At 32.1% G+C, this 20,485-nt stretch overlaps 2 protein-coding genes across 3 annotated transcripts in view; one reads left to right on the forward strand and one right to left on the reverse strand.

Moving 5' to 3' along the window:
* The window catches only part of pot (zona pellucida domain protein papillote), a 22,098-nt gene extending 4,902 nt beyond the window's left edge, over positions 1-17,196 (forward strand). The window contains exons 2-19 of one of the 2 annotated variants that reach the window (XM_077442105.1): positions 8,483-8,609; positions 11,519-11,677; positions 11,755-11,838; positions 11,920-12,057; positions 12,200-12,339; positions 12,425-12,639; positions 12,712-12,945; positions 13,085-13,253; positions 13,334-13,469; positions 13,586-13,717; positions 13,813-13,907; positions 13,983-14,257; positions 14,333-14,535; positions 14,613-14,831; positions 14,925-15,103; positions 15,191-15,328; positions 15,417-15,577; positions 15,658-17,196. In XM_077442105.1, the coding sequence (XP_077298231.1) occupies positions 11,525-11,677; positions 11,755-11,838; positions 11,920-12,057; positions 12,200-12,339; positions 12,425-12,639; positions 12,712-12,945; positions 13,085-13,253; positions 13,334-13,469; positions 13,586-13,717; positions 13,813-13,907; positions 13,983-14,257; positions 14,333-14,535; positions 14,613-14,831; positions 14,925-15,103; positions 15,191-15,328; positions 15,417-15,577; positions 15,658-15,737 (2,751 nt within the window). In that variant the 5' untranslated portion in view covers positions 8,483-8,609; positions 11,519-11,524 and the 3' untranslated portion in view covers positions 15,738-17,196. The remainder of the gene's footprint in view (positions 1-8,482; positions 8,610-11,518; positions 11,678-11,754; positions 11,839-11,919; positions 12,058-12,199; positions 12,340-12,424; positions 12,640-12,711; positions 12,946-13,084; positions 13,254-13,333; positions 13,470-13,585; positions 13,718-13,812; positions 13,908-13,982; positions 14,258-14,332; positions 14,536-14,612; positions 14,832-14,924; positions 15,104-15,190; positions 15,329-15,416; positions 15,578-15,657) is intronic. The other variant, XM_077442106.1, reaches the window with a different exon arrangement.
* Positions 17,196-20,026, reverse strand: Orc4 (origin recognition complex subunit 4). The gene is made up of 6 exons (XM_077442108.1): positions 19,709-20,026; positions 19,507-19,632; positions 18,534-18,753; positions 17,913-18,364; positions 17,626-17,834; positions 17,196-17,550 (listed from the first exon to the last, which is right to left on the reverse strand). The coding sequence occupies exons 1-6, from the start codon at positions 19,904-19,906 to the stop codon at positions 17,292-17,294; spliced, it is 1,464 nt and encodes a 487-aa protein (XP_077298234.1). The 5' UTR covers positions 19,907-20,026; the 3' UTR covers positions 17,196-17,291.
* Positions 20,027-20,485: the final 459 nt, after the last annotated feature.

The raw sequence follows: 20,485 nt of genomic DNA on the forward strand, positions 1-20,485 counted from the left end.
ATACAAATTTTTAAATTTAAATATAATTAAGTATTGCCTTGTACATATGTATAGACATAAGTACATATGTACAATTACATACATAGTAAATTGAAATTTAATAATTTTATTCCCATGCCAATGAAATACATCTACCCACCTACATATTTCAATCTATAATTAAAATGAGTGACTTGGCAAACTCGAAATATCATTTTTAAGAGATCTTCGACGATGATTTTGCAAATCGGTTGCCAAAATTCAATTTTAGCGTATCACAATTCGACGTATACAATAATTAATATCGCGAATGCTAACGATAAGTGGATAACCAACCATCAAAAAAAGTTGACTAGATCATTCTTCCGATATATATACATACTGACTCGCAATTGCATGCTCGCGTGTAATGACATTAGTTTTCAAAAATAAAATTTTAAAGTAGATATTATGTATGTATAATGTCGTATAGACTCACATACCAAGACCAGATACAAATATAAAAGTGCACAGCCTACGCGATACGTGATCTCCATCTACGGAAGGTGGTCGGAAACCTTTGGAAGTGGAAGCTGTGCGTGGTTGGACGTTGGCGAAACTCATTTCAGAGCAGCGTTTTCAAAATTGCGATGCGCCAATCTTATTTGATTACGTTTAAATATACATATACACAAGTAAAATTGGATGGATTCTCATTTTATTATGTATTTAAACAAGAGATGAAATGAAGTTTTCTTGAATATAAAAGGGTAAACTTAATTATAGCTTTAGATTCATATGCATGTACATATGCTCTAAGATTGAGTCAAATTTTAAACATTTAATCATTCTTCAAAACAATTGTTGATGGTCGGTTTTTACAACTATGCATTTATTTATAAACACAAATGGAAGTCATAAAATGTAAGGAAGTAAAATAAATAGAAAAATTCCGCAAGAAAAATTTTACTTTCGCTCATAAATTCTGCTCTAGCGATTTTACAATTTTACATGGGACTCAAAGGTCAACATGCTTATTTTGGATGAATGGCCTCAAAAGCATGGTGACGTGGGCGATTTTGCTCGGACGATTCGTTGAATGTGAAATAAAGGACGATAAAAGAAGATTAAAGCTCTATTTTTTTATCTGAAGATGTATCTCACGGGCTTATTATCGGACAAGCAATGTCATCAACTCATCACTAACGATTGTTCGCGCGGGTATCAGGACATTGTACCCCTGGACACATACCCCCCTGGACGTATACCCCCGGTCAAAACCCCCTGAAAAATAGCCCCCGCCATGGATAAAAATATTTTATAAAAATTGACAGTATCTAAATAAAAAGCAAGTATGTATTAATACTAATTTATTTCAGTCAGAAAAATACGATTCGGATAATACTTCAAAAGCATCGACAACTTCATCTATCGGAACAAATGCGAGAGCTGGTATCATTCGTAATTTTAGTGTAAAATCGGAATCTTCTTGGTAAAGTCGTTGCATCCCATTCTCTATAATTTTCCGATATATGTTTTGACTTGAAATGAAAGAAACCTCATTTAATTTCGCAGTCTGGGAAACTTCTTGCTAAACTGTGCCAATTCAAAGTCAACCATGATGCTAGTTGGACTCAAATTGGCATTCAATACATTTAATGTCTCAAACAGTATCAATATATATTTAATGTCTCAATAAGTATCCCGTCTTTTTTTTTGTAGTAAAACATAAAGACAAGGAATGGCTCTGTCATGAATAAGTGCATTAATCGTGTGTAGTTGAAAAATAACGTAGGAGTAGTTTTGAAAGTCCCATCCGAGAACCGGTGCGACGTTGTTTTTAACAGTCGGAGACTGTCACATGTTCCAAAGATTAATATTCGATTGTTATTCTCTCGGCCGGAATCATTTAAAATTATTAATTATTTATTACTATTTTTAAATAATTTTCATCCATGGTGGGGGTTATTGTTCAGGGTTTTTTTGCACGGGAGGGTTAATGTCCAGGGGGTTTTTGACCGGGGGTATATGTCCGGGGAGTATGTGTCTAAGGGATATGTGTCCTAGAACCGTTCTCGCGGGCTATATCGAAGTGTCATCAACCAAATGATGATTTCGTAATATACTATTTGTACAGGATGAGCTTTGTTTGAAAGCTTCGCTTACCTGTTTTGTCGACTTAGTGGATAAGAGGCGATTGTTTTTGTCGCCATTGGTTAGCTGGCGTGCTGCAAGTTGCCGATGACCTCAACGGCAACCACTTACGCATTCCAGGTACACCAGTGTTGACGTCACGTCCTAGTCATCGGGAGTCTGACTGGTTTTCTGATGAAAAACCTCATTCGAAAAGAACGCCATTGATAGCAATTCATCTAAAGTATGTAATTTCAAAGCGCATTTACGTTAATCAATTTTAGAACTTGGTGTGTTTTGTACGATCTGTCACAAAAAATCATCGAATTATTTTTAATTTTTCTTCTGCAAGACGGCGAAGGTCTGTGCCATCATCTTAATGAATTTCTAATGATTCGAAATGATGTGGGCGGATTTTCGAAAGATCAAGCGAAGGCCATGTCCTCGTACCGGCTGCAAACGCCATTGTTTCCAACGCGTATTTGTGTTGACGAGTTATTCATCTAATTAAGTTCAATTTTGCGATGTTTTATTTATTGCCCTAGATATTGTAAATTCCGTACAAAAGTTTGTGAAAGAAGAATTGTCAATATTCTTTTAGTTACGCCTACGAATGATTCACACAGGTTGGGTTTGGTTTTCTTAGAAAACAACAAGGATATTTACAGATCTTAAATAAATTCAATAATGTACATAAGTATTGAACTAACCACCCCTTTTCCCTTCCAGATTAAAGCGATGCTATTGATTACACCGGCACAATTAGATTTAGAATGCCATATTGTTGTTCATTTTGAAATACATGCGGTGAATTAACTTACCTTGTGATAAATGTTCATTAAGATGTGGTAGTAAGACAAACGACACGCAATGACAATTTATTACGGATGGCTTGAAACGACGAGTTGTCTTTACTCATCTTGGCCATTTTGCCAGTAGATAACGACTCGGTTCGTCGGTCAACGTGGTGACAAATCCCAACGACGACAATTAAAACAGCATCAAGTGATGCTCAGCTCAAGACAATACCGTTGAGGGCGCTTCCGTCCGCTGAACCGCGGAGCCCGCCACAATTATCGCCAAAAGATAACAGAATAACAGTTCTTGCGCGCCGATAATAACAGGGCTTCCACCATTTTTTTCTTTTGGGTATTTTTTTATGCTTTGTCGTGCCCAGCGGGCGTTCTGGCCAATGGACAAATTTACCGGCTAGACGTGCCCATGATTGTTAATTGTAGATAAATCATCGATTGATATTAAAGAAAAAAATGTATGTGCATACATACATACATATATATATATATATATATATATATATATATATATATATATATATATATATATATATATATATATATATATATATATATATATATATATATATATATATATGTGTACGTAACTCTAAGACGTTATGGCGGATGACTTCTTCAAAACCGGTATAGACGGCGATGCGGATTTGAATAAAATAAATACGAATGAAAAAAAAATCAACGTTGTATAATTTCGACGACCGTATACGGAGGTCTATACGAGGAGAATCGCCCACGTCTGATCCATTTCGTAATAAATATTGTTCAATTTAAAATTCGCTGTAAGCGTCACGCAACTTTCTTTGCAGGTGTGACCATATTTTATTTATATTCAGTACTGGATGAATATAAATAAATATTATCTACATATTATATCTAAAATTAAATTTTAATTACATTTGCTGAATTCTCATAACTCTTTTTATAAAGAAATGTAACTGTGATCAAATATAATTTCAAAATAAAAGAAAATCAAAAACAAAATACATATATTCAACAATTTAGTTTTTGTTATCAAATCGATATTTTTTTCCTCTGCAATGGAAGTGTATATCTATAATTTCAAAGGAATGTAATGAAAAGTGTCAGCAAGGACCAGAAATATATTTTGTATATTACATAGTTACATATATACATATACAATATTATTACATCATTTGGGGAGAACGAGGCATATACATAGAGTACGAGATAGGGATTGTTATCTTGTATCTTAAATAAAAGTATGTACATATAATATTATAGTATAGGCGTATTGGTAAGTTCTTATTGTCAACATATATTTTTTTTTGATTTTGATATTGAAATGCTTCTTATTGTTAATAAATTATGTTTACAATGTTTACTGATCTACGGATCATTTTCTATTTAAAAAATTATTTTTTTGTTAGACTTTATTGTCTAAGTACATATTATACACAATATGTACTTAGACAATATAGTGTGTGTGTGTATATATATATATATATATATATATATATATATATATATATATATATATATATATACACACACACACGCATATATATGTATGTTTATATATAAAAAAAAATTAAAAGAAATGTGTCGTTCCTGTGTTCGATCTGCACGCAGTCGATTTCTTTTCAAATACCTTTTAAATATATTTAATTTAATATTTATATTTAATTATTCATTATGAAAATAAATCGTAAAAACTACCTACCTACCTACATATAAACAATATAAAACATAAATAGAAAAATTAGTTAATTAAATAAATTTTCAATAGATGCTGCTAAATGCTCGGAGATTTAGCGTCGTCCAGAAGCATAGAGGAAAAATTGGTATACATAGAAGTTTTTTTCTTTCGATATTATATTCGTACATTTTGTTGGCAGTGGTTTAGCTGTGACGTGCATATGTATGTCGAATCGAAACGGCTATTATAGTACGGAGAGCGTTATCTCAAGCACATACACAGACAGACAGAATAGCGATATTAGATATATGTATAATACGTTTATGTCGAGGACGAACTATTGTGTTACGTGAATTTCTACAAATTTTTCTAGTTTTGTTATATTATTTTAAGCTAAATATCGTCTACAAACAAAATAATTTATATATTCATTCAAAAAAGTAAAATAAGTTGAGGAAAAATTGGGTTTTCCACGAAATACGCACGATATATTTCTGTCGCATATAAAAATTAGACATTTCATATACAAACAAACTATGTATTGGCATTTGCGATAAATAAAAGTTCTTCACTAAATTGATTTATAGGTTCAAATTTTCTTTTAAGAACGCCTTCATAATATAATATATGGAAGATTATTATATTTTCAATTTATTGCAAAATATTAGAAATAAGTTTTATGGTAATGGATACTACCGCATATAAACTCTTCAACATGTATGCCAAACCAAGGTTTTCTTTAGTACTTACGTAGATTATTTAAAACCACAGTATTAGCATACATATATTGTGTTTTACATATAATGTAAGAGAGACTTCTGTGCGGCAAAATTAAAGCAAGGACACCAACATTGTCCGTTGCTTTAGACAAGTTCTGATTGGTATAAATGTTATATAGCGGATATGTCAGTGAGCTCACTATTTATCCACTGGCGTAGGCTAACCTGTATTTACACTATGTACATATTATATTTTCAATATATGTATTATATATTATTTCGCAAAATTGGTGCCGTAACAGTAGACTTGAACGCATCGGTTGTTATTCAAACCGAAAAAATAATAACATCACTTTACTTTCGCATGTATTCGTTCTAATCAGACACGTGTGGACAAATAGGATCAATAATCCCATACGCGCACGTTTCTAACGGATTCACAGACTTCTTTAGAAAAAAAATAGATATAGTCATAAATAAATTTATTTCCATACATGACCGAAACCTGATTTTGGTTGACCCCATGTTTTTTTCGTTTACATTTTCCATCCGTATAACCGTTACAATAGTTAGTAACACGCAATGTTGTTGATATTATTCCAACTTTTGCGTTCAAATGCGCTTTTATATTAAAAAATAATGTCACTTTATGCACCCATTATTTTTTTAAATTGCATTTTGTAACTGCTCATGTTGTGAACGATCGATTCGTTCGGAAAATAGACACAGACATGGGTCTACAATCTATGTACATTGAGTGCAAGATGTGTTGTGAATCAGGTGAGCGCGTTTAAACGGTCAAAAATGTATCGTTAAAATTCGTTTAGCACACTTGCATCGGCCCAAAACGAAAATTTAAATTTGGCGCGGGCAGTTACGGTTGCAAGAAGTGTTTAATTTGGATTTTTGCTGTTCGTAGACCGTTAGCGACTCGGCTTCTTCATTCGCGTTGCTCGCTAATGTTGATTGTTACGCTTTTCTTGTGTTCGCTATCGATTTCATTTCCCATGCGTTTGCCGTTATGTCGACTGCGTACAACAATGAAATGTTCAAAGTTCCACATTCCCACGGACTAAACGCTTTTGATGGCGTCCATCGAATTCCAATCTTCCATCAAATATGTTGAAATTGAGAAGAGCATCAACATATTTGTCATCATTGAAGTACATTTGATGCACTATGATTGGTCCTCTGAATACTATCTCTCAAATGATGAAAAATATTGCTCTTGTTGGTTTCATTAGTATGGAAGTTTGGATGCTTCGTAGATGAATCTCTCGCTTCATTAATTTACATAATATTGTTAGTCCTTTTATTATTAAATCATGAATACTAGTAAATTGAAATTTGAATATTTTAGGTTAATTTAGATTTTTTTTCATTATATTCGCGGAAGATCGGTGAGTAGAAAGCGTTTATAATTTATACTGACTGATATAATTTTAACGGTTGATCATGCCAATCAATCAATTAGCACGTTCCACTGAAGTTGTAATCTAATTACGCAAAACGCTACCGATGATTTGACGTTTATACGACGTTCTTGATTATAATGATGATGATGATGATGATGTACCGGGTAGGTAAAAACGGTACCGTTCCTTTTTTTCTGTTTAATTCTATGTACTGTTATTACAATGGGTTCGTATAAAAATGGTCGTCGGAATGTTTTTCGCGGAATCATTGCCACGGTTATGATGGCTTTGGAAAAATTATCGGAAAAACGTGGAAAATTGCACGTGCTATTGTTAGCTTGTGGTAGGAGGCATGCTGCCCTTGAAATTAACCACCTTTTTTCGTTTTTCAATAACTTGAAATACAAATGTCATTTGAGAATATTGTAAACGTGTTCTCACGCTTCTTGCGTTCGATTGTTTCACAGATGCTTTTTTTGTTGGAAATTGCGATTTTCCGCTGCACTTCGCAGGATATGTCAATCATTATATGTAGATATCTCCAAAAATGTCATCATATTATAATAATAAATGTATCAAAATTGGTTTGAACCTTAAATTTGAACACAAAAATATCGACAAAATTTACGAATTTTATGATATATAAAGAGGTCAAAATGACCTATTTTGACAAAAAAGGTCACGTTTTACATATTTTTAGAGTTTTTTTTATACAGATTTAGGTTATATTACTCGAGGAAGCTCTCGACGACTTTTATTTTCAAAATAATCACAGGAACATCAATGACGATTTCCTGAAAATAGCGCTTACCCCATACAAACATCTATTGCGAGCGTGGCGCGCTTTGTATGGGGACGTTCAAGTGAAGCGGTGATTTTGAACTCTCGTTTATAAGTCAAAACTTATCATAATCAACCCAAATATACTTCAATAGGTGAATATTGAGTGTTTAATTTTTTTTAATAGCAATTTAATTGAAACCATTCTCGTAAAAAAGAAATGTGTGTATATGAAAAATACACACTTTTTCGAAATTTTCGTCGAGATAATTCGATTGGTTGGAGGCGCAGGACATTGTTTAAAATCAATGATTTTTTTTATTTGACGTTCCCTTGATACAACGAAAGTTATCCACTGGGTCGATGAACATTCGAAATTCGCGTTTTTCTTTTATACAAAAATGTCACATTGTCAATGTTGTGATCTTCATGATATATATTTTAGTCTTAGCAAGAATGCATTCGATTTTAATAGCTACTGATCTACTGATCATTTTCTATTTTACAATTTTATTTTATTTGGTTAGTAATCATATTATTATATTATTGTAATGTTAATGTACAGCATAATAGGAAAAAGAGCTCAAAAACCTATATAAGAATGCATACGTGTTCAATACCATATTAAAAACTTGAACTATCTATGCATAAAACAATTTTCCTTTTATATAAAAGAGTTGAATGTATATATTGAATATGAATATATTATACAATTATCGTGTTTTGTTACCTATTTAGGTATATTTATGTGGTTAGTTACCATGTGAATGTTTTCCTGTTTGATAATTTATATCTTTATCAGTATTACACATTAAATTAACATCGACGCTGAAATATTAGGTTTGGGTTTAAAAATATCTATTCGTTTATATCTCGTCATTCTTAAATCATTATACATATGTATGTATGTAAAAAACTGGTTTGGGTGAGGTATTAAGTGTGTAATTGAGTAGACTGCTCCGCTTTGTAGCAAAGGTTTTATGAGTTTTGATGCGATTTTTGCAGGCTGTTGGTCCAGGGTCGCTTCTAAGGATGTCGACCGGATAGTGACCTCCAGCAACCTACGCGAAAGACGAATTCCACGACCCGACTCCGATCCCGGGATATTCAACTCGAAACGAACGACATATCTGTAAGTTTATTTTTATCACAGTTGGAAACTGGAAATACAAACTACGAGTATGCATTAGTATGAAATTATACAAAAGAAATACATATTGTAATTTTTTTTTGTAGCATAGATTATGATTATGATACATGGATTATGCGTTTGGAAAATAAACAATTGTAGAGTGTGAAATTTTTTTCTTAAACATTCATATAAAATGTGCTGATTGAGATTTTGAATATGAACATGCTGATTAATTTTATGCTACGAAAATTATTATGGGATACATGAAGAGCCATTCTATTCGTATTGCAATTGTTACAATGTGTTTGAAAAATGTTGATAGAAATTGCGTTGCCATGTATCATCTATGTAGGAGTGTCACTTTAATGAGTCACTAGTTTCCGCCCATTAACATGTTCTTTGAAAATATGAATACTCACAAAAAATACGTTTACGGTGTAATTTTGAATCTCTGACTTATGTACCTATAATATATGTATAATCACTCTAGAATATTATAATTTATTTCATTGCTAATCGTTTCCATACATTGTCTTGTATTGAAAATGTATGTATTTTACTCAAATTGTTTGTTTCATTAATCTAACGATTAATTTACCTGAACTTTTAGACTGATCTACGGCACTTCAAAATTCATTTAATATAATCATGTGAAACGTTTACGTACACTATACTAGTTTTAAAACAAATAATTGCTGAGGATAACAGTTCAAATAGAACTTAATCAATTTTCAATGTATGTATGTATGTAGACATTCCGAAATACAAACAACTGGGACCATCTTCCATTGGTTCGAACGATGATTATAGTCTATTTCTATCACCGTACCCCGAGGAAGTCACGACGACCTCATGATGGACACACAACCGGTACTCTCAAAGCGTTCACCGGTTGATCGGTCATCGGCCATTTATAACCATTTTACGACGGCGGCAACGATTGTGAAATTCAACTTATCGAATGGCTCGATATTTTTTCCTCTTCTGAACATTTGGATCGAATGCATTGGTATCTAGTGAAATGAAAAATATAAGAAATATATACAAAATTAGTAGAGAAAAGTTTTGGTACTTTATTTAAGGCCAGGGATTGACTATATACATATATATAGCCATTATGTACAAAAATAAATGAATGACAAAAATAAAAGATCAACTATTTGTAAAATTTACAATTTTCAGCGTTTCAATGAGTTTGTATTAATTTTGTCCACTTTTCTTCATTTTGAGAAATATCTCGCAAAACATTAAATATATGTTTCGCGTTTTAAAATACTGGTAGCTTGTAATAAGTTTATTCTGCTTTTCCGGGATTCTGGACATATCATATAATTTTTGAATTAAGTCGAATTGAAATAGTGTTTTTGGAACTGAAAATTGGGCTTCCTCCACTTTCAAATATGTCGGCTCAAATGATTAAATATACACAATGGTTAAAATAAAACGATTTATTTAAAATTAGTAAAATAAAAAATAGTAGGTAAATTCAACACTCCTGGCCAATAAACACAAGATTGAAATGTAAATTGTGGTATTTTCAATCAATGAATTATTATTTTAAGTTAAATCAATGATTGCTTACGAAAAATATTATGATCATTACATATATGTACATATTAGTTCATATGTACATATATTGGTTTTGTTAAATATCAGTTGTCGATGTGGTCTTGCGAACAACTTCACGAGCTAGCGCACGTCAAGACTCCATTTTGGCGGACAACTTTCACTTTTTCTCCTTCTTGTAGCCTCGCTCGAAGAGGACGAAACGATTCGGCCATTGTTAGATACCAGTGTTAACGATTATTATCGACGAATTTAATAACATCTATGTATGATGGCTTTGGCATGTCGCCGTTGTCCGTCAACTGCACATATTGTACATTGACTTTCACGAGAAAGGCGATTTTTTTTTAAACGAAAAAATCATATTACAAATTGAAGACAGACATAGCTTGCTCATGAATATGCAATACCACGAACAACAACCTCACGTTGCTCAGAAATGCTGGTGACATAATGTTCGCGAGTTGGCGCGTGCAGGAATCGTTTGCGATCTTTGTACGAATAAATATTTTTGAATAGAATATTCCTCCATGATTTCCATCACTTCATTCCATACCGACATGTAGAAGACATGCACGGAATTATTATGCGTTTTAATTTTATAGCGAAGGTATATACATATAACATGTACTTCAATTGCAATGTGATTTTAGTTGTGGGTAATTATACATGTGTATGTGTTACGTATGTATGTATCGATATACCTAGGCATACAAAGAGAAATATGTATGTATGTATGTATGTATGTACAAGAATATTTTTTATACTTAGTGCGAAAATTTCTCGTAATTCTTTTTAGTTCGAGAAATCGCGATTGTGTCGCTTTTTAAGCCGTGGGATACACCGATATCTAACATTGACCGAGAGCACTGTAAAATTTCTCGTACTTTCTTGACGAACAAATACAAATAAATACATACAATGGTTGCGTGATGATAGCTCTTTTCATTCGCATTCATTTTTATTTGTTTTCAGCGGAAGTATCCATAATAATTGTCGAGCTATAATTCGATATTGATGGGTTTAAAAAAACTAATCTAAAGAGTAAATGAAACCATGGACTAAACGGTGACTTTAAATTGGCAACTTTTTTTAGAAAGAATATAAAGAACTATTTACAAATAGTGTATAGAAAGAAAAACACTTTGAAAACAAAGTCATTCAAATGTGTAATTATACTTGAGTGCCAAAATAAAGTCATAATATAATATGTATATTCCAAATAACAAAGGTGAAAGTGAAAATTCACCGAACAATGAACGAATTTGACGATTTTGAGTGAAACATAATGTGAGTCGAACTTTCTTTTCCCTCGTATATAATCTATGTTTCCGTTTTTGCAGAAAACAATGAAGCCTCGATTGGTGGAAAAGTTGTGGGTGGCCACGGCGTTTTTTTTCCTGGCCACTGCTGTTCGAGCACAATCTAACTATGCCTCCCAAGCTAACAATGTAGATTATCAAGGGGAGGGTCTTCCCGAGCAGACTGTGCTCGATGGAAAAGTATGTAAACGGAATTATTAAAATGAAATTATACGTTAAATATTATATGAAATTTATTCAGAATATTGTTTATATAGGTGACAAAGCTTGATGACTTAAGCTCGGTGATATTCTTGAACAGGACCAGAGCGGCGCTCAATTGTGCAGCTGGATCTATGCAGGTAAAATTTAGCTTGAATAATAGTTTTCTTTGAAAATAGCAGCCAAGAAAATTATCTAATTTTTCGTTTTTAAATTGATAGGTGGAATTGAAATTCAATGAACCATTTTTCGGAATTTCTTATGCTGATTTTGATAGAACTTCAGCATGTCAAGTGGGTGGAAAAGGAGCTGTCAGCTACAAACTAGAACTTCCACTTAAAGGATGTGGCACACGACAGGTTAGAAATTTTAAATAAATAATAAGAAAGATCACATTCAATCTATTCATCAGCCAATTTAATATTTTAAATTAAGTTTCTATAATATTGGTAAAATATATGAGATCATTATTTGAAAACTTATTACTCTATTCAATTTAAGGAACCTCTTCGAGTGTTTACAAACAACATAGTTGTACGGTTTCATCAATCATTGGAAATGGATGGTGATGAAGTCATAACAATAGTATGCAGATATCCTCCACCTGTGGCACCACTGCCACCTGCTCTGCCTGCTCCCATGTAAAAAAAAAATAAATTTAAATTAATCTAAAATAAGTTAAAACTGAAAGCAAGCTCATGGTGTTGTTGAAAAAAAATGTTTTAGCTTGGAAGAAATAGTACCAGCAGTACCGATCGAACCACCCCTAAAAGGCATCCAGATTTTGTTGATCATTTGTGCTATACTATTTTTGACTTTAGTATTATTAGGACTTGGTGTAAGTTACTTATGTTTAAGACGTGGAACACTGCCGCCTCATTATCGTTTGCCATACTCAAGGTCTGGATCTGAAATAACTAAATTATCTGGAAGCAGTTTAGGTAAGGAAAACACAAAGTCACTCTTTAAATAACATGTTTCAATATTAATCAATATTTCTATCACCCTTTTAGGTAATTTATCAGTGTTTGAAGGTGTGAAAATACCTCGTGCACATGCCCCACTACAACAGGCATGTTCATCCGGATCAGAAGGCCTCCCACCTAGTTCTGATACACTGCCTTCAGATTATCCAAGCGAATCTCATTCAGATGCTGAGGTCGAAGTTCCAACTCGTTCACCGCCCCTTAGCTCTGCTCTTTCTCACGACAACCGAGCTTATATTAGTGACAGTGCTCACAGTGAAGGTACGACTCTTAAAAATTTAAAGTCATTGATAAACAATATTAAAAAATATCACATATATTCAAACTACTTATAATAATAATGTATTTATTTATGTAGCACATTAATAATAACTAACAATCACTAATTATAAACCTGTAGGTTACTTTGAAAGTAATGAAATGCAACTTGCAAATGCCACAGCTATGTCCGTTGCACGTCTTCCGATACCAGTTAAACAGCCGACTCCTCCAGCATTCGATGTACAAGTACGTGTACGCCGAGCTCCACCTTCTCCACCGGAACGTCTTAGCGATACAATAAGTGTTATGTATGGATTACCCATCTCAAGTAAAATTATGTTATTAATACATATATCGTTCTGTATGTTTCAATCTGATTTTTATTCAGATCTGACCGACACCTTTCAACTATTGAGGAGCAACGAGAAGAAATCCCACCACCACCTCCGGCACCGCCTGGACCACCGAAGAGAGTTATTCAACAACCTCCCATATATTCACGCATTGTTAGAAAAACTGCACAGGTTAATGTTTATAATAAATAATACAATTATGATCATTAACATGTTTAATAAGGAATTTTTTTTTTTTTAATATATAATACATGTATTTTATATATATTATTATTTTTATACTATAGGAATGGGATTCTCCTGGGATAGTTGAAACACGACGACCGAGATCGATCGCTTCCCTTAACACTGAAATGACAGACACTCATTCTATTACAGAACTAATGGACGATACTCACAGTAAACTATTCTCTACGAAGGTAATAAACAAATATGTGATTATTAATTGTTTGAATGATTTATTATTACATATGAATAGTATCAACTAATTATTACTATCATGTTTTATTAAAAGCGTCCGGCTCCGCTACCTCCCGCTCAAAAAGTTGAAGAGGAAGTGTATATGGAAAGTATTGAACCAATGCCAGAAACTCCAATATTGCCAGCAAGGTAAAATATAAGTGCATTAAATTTATACAGTAAACAACATTATATGATTTTAATAAATTCATTATCATTTTAAAGGAAACCTGAAATAACCGCTCATATGGTGGACGATGTTTTCCTACGCACTATAACTGAGAAGAAAACAGTCGAGGATGTGGAGCGTCACCGTAGACTGGTCACAGAATATAAAAGTACTCCTAGACCAGTACCTTCTAAATGGGACGTGACCATCAGAAATTACCCACCACCTGGCGATGGCAATTGGGAAGATTTTAGCGATGTGTCTAGTGCTTCTGGAATGACTATTGCATCCCGTTCAGAGCCTCCGATGATTTCACCACAAAATTATATTGGTGTGTATGGTTCTAACTAGAATTTAGTGTGGTAAATCTTAAGGTTTTGTTTACAGTGTAGATTTTTGTGTTCAGGATCAACAGGGCCTCATTTATTCTCTCCGGAATTAGTTGGCAGTATTGGAACTAGTGGATTACCATTATTACCCGAGTTACCGCCAGCAAGAAATCCCTTGTATACTGATGATGAAGTGTTATCACCTTTGGGTGTGGCTCAACCTGTACCAGTAAATTGGGATGTGCTTATTAGAGTCCTTCGGCCTGAAATCGAAGAAGAGGTAAGTGCAGATGGTGCATACTTTAAGCTAGTTTAATTTAAATTGTATAATTTTAATTATGCTTTAAATGTACACAGATTGACTATGAAGAACATGAGTCGTTGACTATTGAAGAACGTACACGTTGGCGACAAATAATAACTAGCCGCTCAGAGTTGCGCCGTTCTCTTTCTGAATGTGTGATCCGTGAAGACTTCCAACGTGTAAGCGAAGATCAACGATATAGTTCATTGTTCCCACAACACAAGTGGGATGTCATCATAAGAATATTAGCACCACCACAAGACAAACCAAAAGTATTTAATATAAAAGCTTCAAAATAAAATTTATTTATTTAAGTATACACACAATGTACATTTATATACATGAAAATATTTTTAATTTGTTAGGGTGGTCGATATCGCAAGAAGTCTGATTGGGACACCCGATCGAGACGAAGTTCTTTACCAACACTGTATGAATACGATAGTGATGGCGGAGCTTCTAGTCGCACACCACGAGCTACTGCTGCATCACCATCTCGTAGAACATCTCGTTCAAGTTACCGCAGCGATCATGTTGATATGAGGTAGTTGGAAATGAACTGAATAGTTACTTTTATATTGATTATAAAACAATATTTTTGTATTAAATGAGTGTTTTTAATAAAATATAGGTCAATGTCAGAAATGATGGTTGATTATGCCAGAATGGACGGCATGGACAGTCAGTCAGAAGTATCGATGGGTATGCCACTTTCTACACGATTTTATGATTCCGACAGTGATACTGAACAAGATTTCCGTATTCCAAGGTATATTTTAAATTATCACTCATATGGAGAATATATGTAATTATTTAAGTGTAATATGAATGATTTAACATGAAAATATTTAATACAGAACTTCCAGTCAGCGTTCACTGCAACGATCACTGAGTCAACCTTCATTGGTACGTTCAGCCAGTGAATTTACAGAGCGTTGGGCAGCGCATGAAGATGACGGAGATGCTAGTGATGATGAAGGTACACCCAGGGTCGTAAGGAGGAATTTGCCTGATCAAGGTAAATTGAATTTTCAAAAATAAAATCCTTAAAAATTAATTTTTATGACTATAATTATCAATTTTATGTATGTGTTACAGCTGATCATCAACATATGGCTACATTTACTTCTTCAGAAGTACGAACGTTCCAAGCAACTAAGGGATGGCCGAGGCATTGAATCTTGCAATAATTAGTTGATCGATATTCACGATTAACAATTAGAAAACTGCCAATTGTTATAGTAATAAAATTACATATTACCATTTTTTTAATTGTCAATAGAAAATTTTGTGAAAGTATATGAGGAAGAAAAAAATATTTTGGAGGAAAGATGTTAAGTTAAGAAAAATATATAAAACATTTAGAACAAATTATCAGTTAAGCCTGAATGTATTTATTGTTAAATAAAATTTTTTTGATTGAATTTTCAACTACTTAAAAAAATAGTGCCACAAAAATTGCACTGCTTGATTTTCAAATAAATTTTGTTTGAAGATATTGCAGAATAATTTGTTTGTAATAGTTAGTGTTAAATTTATATTCCTCAAAATACTTTTTTTTTTACTTCATTATATACAAAAAGTTTGATTTTAATACTATCGCATTATTTAGTATGGCTGAAGCGTAAGACAACAAAATTTCATTATTATAATTTAGAAATAAATTTTATTTTCATGGGAAATTTTGATTAAATCATATTTGTTCATCAGTATAATGTAAATTATAATTGCTTCTGCAAAATAATAATTAAAATGTATTTTTAATACGTTTTAACACATTTTATCGATGAACGATTCGAATATTTTGTGGGGACTTTCTTATTAGATACCTTTTAATGATTTGTATTCTCTCGAAAATACCTTAAAATATAAGAAAATGTCAATCACATACATATTTCAATTAAAAAAATAGCACATACTAGTATGTATACAATTTTTATCATATAAAGCCACAATGAAAATTACTATAAACACAAGAAATTACTCATTTAATTACAATTAGAGAGAATTCATTAATGCTTAGAATGTAATGAGCTTTAAATAACAAATATTAACATAGATAGCTAAAAGCTTCTCAACTAATATAGTATTATTTGTAAGAATTGTTTTAAATAAACATTAAGACTAATATGTGCCAATCATCACGGATTTTCATCTGTGATGTATTAAATGTAGAAACTAGCTATTATCATGTCTCAATTCTTAATAGTAGTAGGCATTTGTTGATAAAACAGAATATAACGTCTGCGGTAGAGTACTTAAAACATAAACTATCATAAAATATATATTGAATGAGAATTGAAACCATAACTAATGTTGAAATTTAATGTTAAATATGATAAATTTGACATATACAGGGCCATTTAACTGGTGCTAATAAGAATTTATATTTGTTTAAAGTGGCCACAAGTTAATGTTAGTGAAATAACATTAAATGCATGCATTAATTATATAATATATGTAGGTAATCGAATACATTGTAAATGTATTAATGTTAAATATACATACATATATTAAAAAATGACACAAGAGTATAGTTGACATTTTATGAAAACGTCTGTCTACTAATATTTTTATTTACTTGATTTGCTTCACATATTGTAATTTTTTTTAATAAAATGAATAAAGGAATAATATAAAAATATACACAATTTTTATTTAATTTTTAATGAATTGTAGGTTCACAATAATAAATACATACATACATCGGAATTTTTCAATATTAATATTCACTATATCAACGAACTGCAAGCCCATTGAATCAATTCTGTCGGTAAACTCTTGTATTGTTTCACAGCCTCTGAAATTTGTGACGGAGTAACAAGTAATCTATGAAGCTGATATTCCTTTTGTATATGGTCAACATTTAGACTAGTGTCTCCTTTAATTGGACATATGATTTCTAATGATTTGAGATGTTCAAAAGCTTTCAAGATCACTGGACGTGGAACCGATTGTGCAGAGGAATTTGAGTTTGCAAACTTTGTGTATCTGGAAAACAATTCAAAATTTATATAAAATAAATTATACAGGTTGTTGGTATAATTTATTTTATTTATAAGTCACCTATTGAGAATCATTTCAAAATTCATAGGTTGGCCATCAAATATGTCCATTTGATGTTTCATTGCTATAATCAAAGAAAGTTCTAAAATTGACAATGATGTTAAAACAAGAATTTTTTCGTCAACATTAATGTAGTTTTGTGTTACATTGAGTACATCAGAAACTTCTAGCTGGGGATGGTCAAAGGATAATTTACATGCTAATTCCATCTGAAATATTGAAAATACAGTAAATAAAAGACAGCACAAAAACCTTGTATTTTTATTTGCTTCTGAAAATACACTTACCATAAAATTTTTAAATGATTGTTCGTTTACATTCACATCATAAAATTTTTGAAGACAGCTTAGAACTTTTTTATCCTCACTTAAAGCTTTGATATTCTCATTCCAGAATGACACAAATATAGGGTCTAGTTCTTGAAATTCTTTTGCATTAGATTTACATTTCAATAAAATGTCATAAGGAATCTCGAAATTTTTATCACAGTTATCTTGGTCTTCAGAATCACTGTATGAATTTCTATGGGAAATGTTTTTAGATTTTTTAGGTTTTTTTATTTCACATGGCAGGCTTAGCAATTTGACAAAGAGACAAACACGCTTTGCAAATAATATGTCAGAACAATTTTCAGTATCATTGGATACATTATTTGGGAATATAAAAATTTGCCTATGGGAATATCTTGACTTTACTCTTTTCTCCAATAATTCAATTACATCTAAACGACATGTTAATCCTGAAAATAAATTATATTATAATATCAAAGAATGTTTCATAAAACCACGTTAGATATAATATTCTCGATATTTGAAAAATTACAAAAAAAGATAAAGTAAAATTGTTGGAAACCATAATTTTCTTATTGTTGTCTGTATATGTATAACAAAACATATTCAATATCTTACCCAAAACACAAATTGGTGCTTGTTTACTTTGAGCCACATCAAACAAATTGTAAAGTAATGTTTGACTTCCATGATGACAAAATAGATCAAATTCTTCAAGAATAAATATAATGCTTTTACAATGTTTATTTTGGCCTGATTTAAGAGATGACAGTAGAAAGGCTAAATTTTCTGAAAATGAACTGAAAACTTTATCGCCGACAGCATTCTCAAGTGACATCTGCAAATATTTACACAAATTAATGTAATAAAAAAGTTACTTTCCCATTATCTGGAGGCATATTTTGAAAACAAAATATATATTGACAAAATATGAATTGATGTCGATCAAATTTTGCAAGGAGGGATTAGGCATAACTAAGAACACAACCGTCGACTGGATTAACTATATGAGACATACTATTTTAACAAAAGACCAACAAAGAAAATAGGAGGCAAAAGATCAACTGTCGTAAGCTTGTTTACAAAGAGAAAGAATAATGCCGGTAGAGTATTTCAAGGATTTTGGAGGACTGTGTCGGGAGACTCGAGAAGTCAAAGTGGGCAACCACAGTTGAAGAGTAGGAAAAAACTGGATTTGAACATTGCAAAGTCAATCATTGTTATAACTTGGTAGATGTGCACCTTGGCGTTCATAATCAGATCGTGAAGCGCATATAATCGGTAATAAAAAGACACTGAGGAACAATCTGTCATAATTCGAAGCCAATTCATTTGGAGACAGCTGGTCAGAATCGACACCGTATTCGAGTCACTTTAGCACGGAATCAAAAATATTTTGGCCTCCAGAATTCACATTAATATTGAATTTAAAATTACCTATATAAGTTTATTTAATTATTGAAACAATAAGTTAAGTTTTGTTTTTGATAAAAAATTTATATAATGTTTAAAAAACATGCCTCGGGATAGTTGGAAAGTACCTAAAAAAAATGCAACCATATTTAAATATATAAATTGACCAAGCACTTACTTGTGAAGTGATAGATTTCAATGCTAATTTGTCATCAGTGTGTAAAAGCCCATTCAAATTAATTGTGATCGAATTAGTTTGAAATTCAGAGGTATTGTTCAACTCCCATATGATACTATTAAGCAACTAAAAACATTCGTATGGCAATTAAATATCTAGGTATTGAAAGATTATTTATATATTGTGGTATGTGTAAACTAACGGTAGTTTTGCCGGATCCTCTTGGTCCGATGACTAATGCTGAGTTGGATTCACCTGCCTCCACAGTTCGCGATATTAAATCACTTATATGCAGTTTTTGTTCTTCATGGTCGCGAAATGTAAGGTTGTCTTCAATGATTTTCATTTTTATAAATTTTCTGGCTAATTTTATTTGTAAATCTTCGTTACTTTCAATCATGTTGATTTTACAAACGATACAACAAACGTTAGACCGCACAATTAACAAAACGTCAACTGACAGCTAAATGACTTCTCGCGCCAACCGTTTTTTGGCCGTAACAAAAGTTTTTATGTGCATAGTGGAAGCAGTATGGTCATTCGCCGTCAGAGAATTAATAGAAGTGTCTTTAGGCGTTATATTGTTGTCAAGTGACGATTGTCCACAGACATTCCTAAATAATTGCATCAGTCGTATTTGATGCTTGGTGTTCGCCGTATTTCCAATAAAAAACTTCTCTGTTTGTTTATATTACTCACAAGATGGGCAAGCTTCGTTAAAAATTGCACAATGCATTCAAAACACACAATAAACAACATGGGATACATTTTTATAAGTAAATTGATCTGATTGTATTCCGTGCGTTGCAGCGTAGTTATAGAGACGTACCGCGTAATATTGACACAATTTATTTATTCGTAAGGGCCCTTCTATTATTATAACATTTCTCTGTTCGCCATGCGACTGTAGATTGTAGCTTAATTTAAGAATTAAAATAATAATATAAACGCCAATTTACTGTATATTAATATATTTCTA

Source organism: Arctopsyche grandis, chromosome 12 (genome assembly GCF_051622035.1).
Source record: "Arctopsyche grandis isolate Sample6627 chromosome 12, ASM5162203v2, whole genome shotgun sequence".
Classification (NCBI taxonomy): Eukaryota; Metazoa; Arthropoda; class Insecta; order Trichoptera; family Hydropsychidae; genus Arctopsyche; species Arctopsyche grandis.

Coding starts and splice junctions, on each gene's coding strand:
- Orc4 (XM_077442108.1), bottom strand. CDS start 19,906: ATGATTGAAAGTAACGAAGATTTACAAATAAAATTAGCCAGAAAATTT. Junction 18,365..18,533: donor AGCACCAATTTGTGTTTTGG/GTAAGATATTGA, acceptor ATTTATTTTCAG/GATTAACATGTCGTTTAGAT. Junction 17,835..17,912: donor AATCATTTAAAAATTTTATG/GTAAGTGTATTT, acceptor TCAATATTTCAG/ATGGAATTAGCATGTAAATT.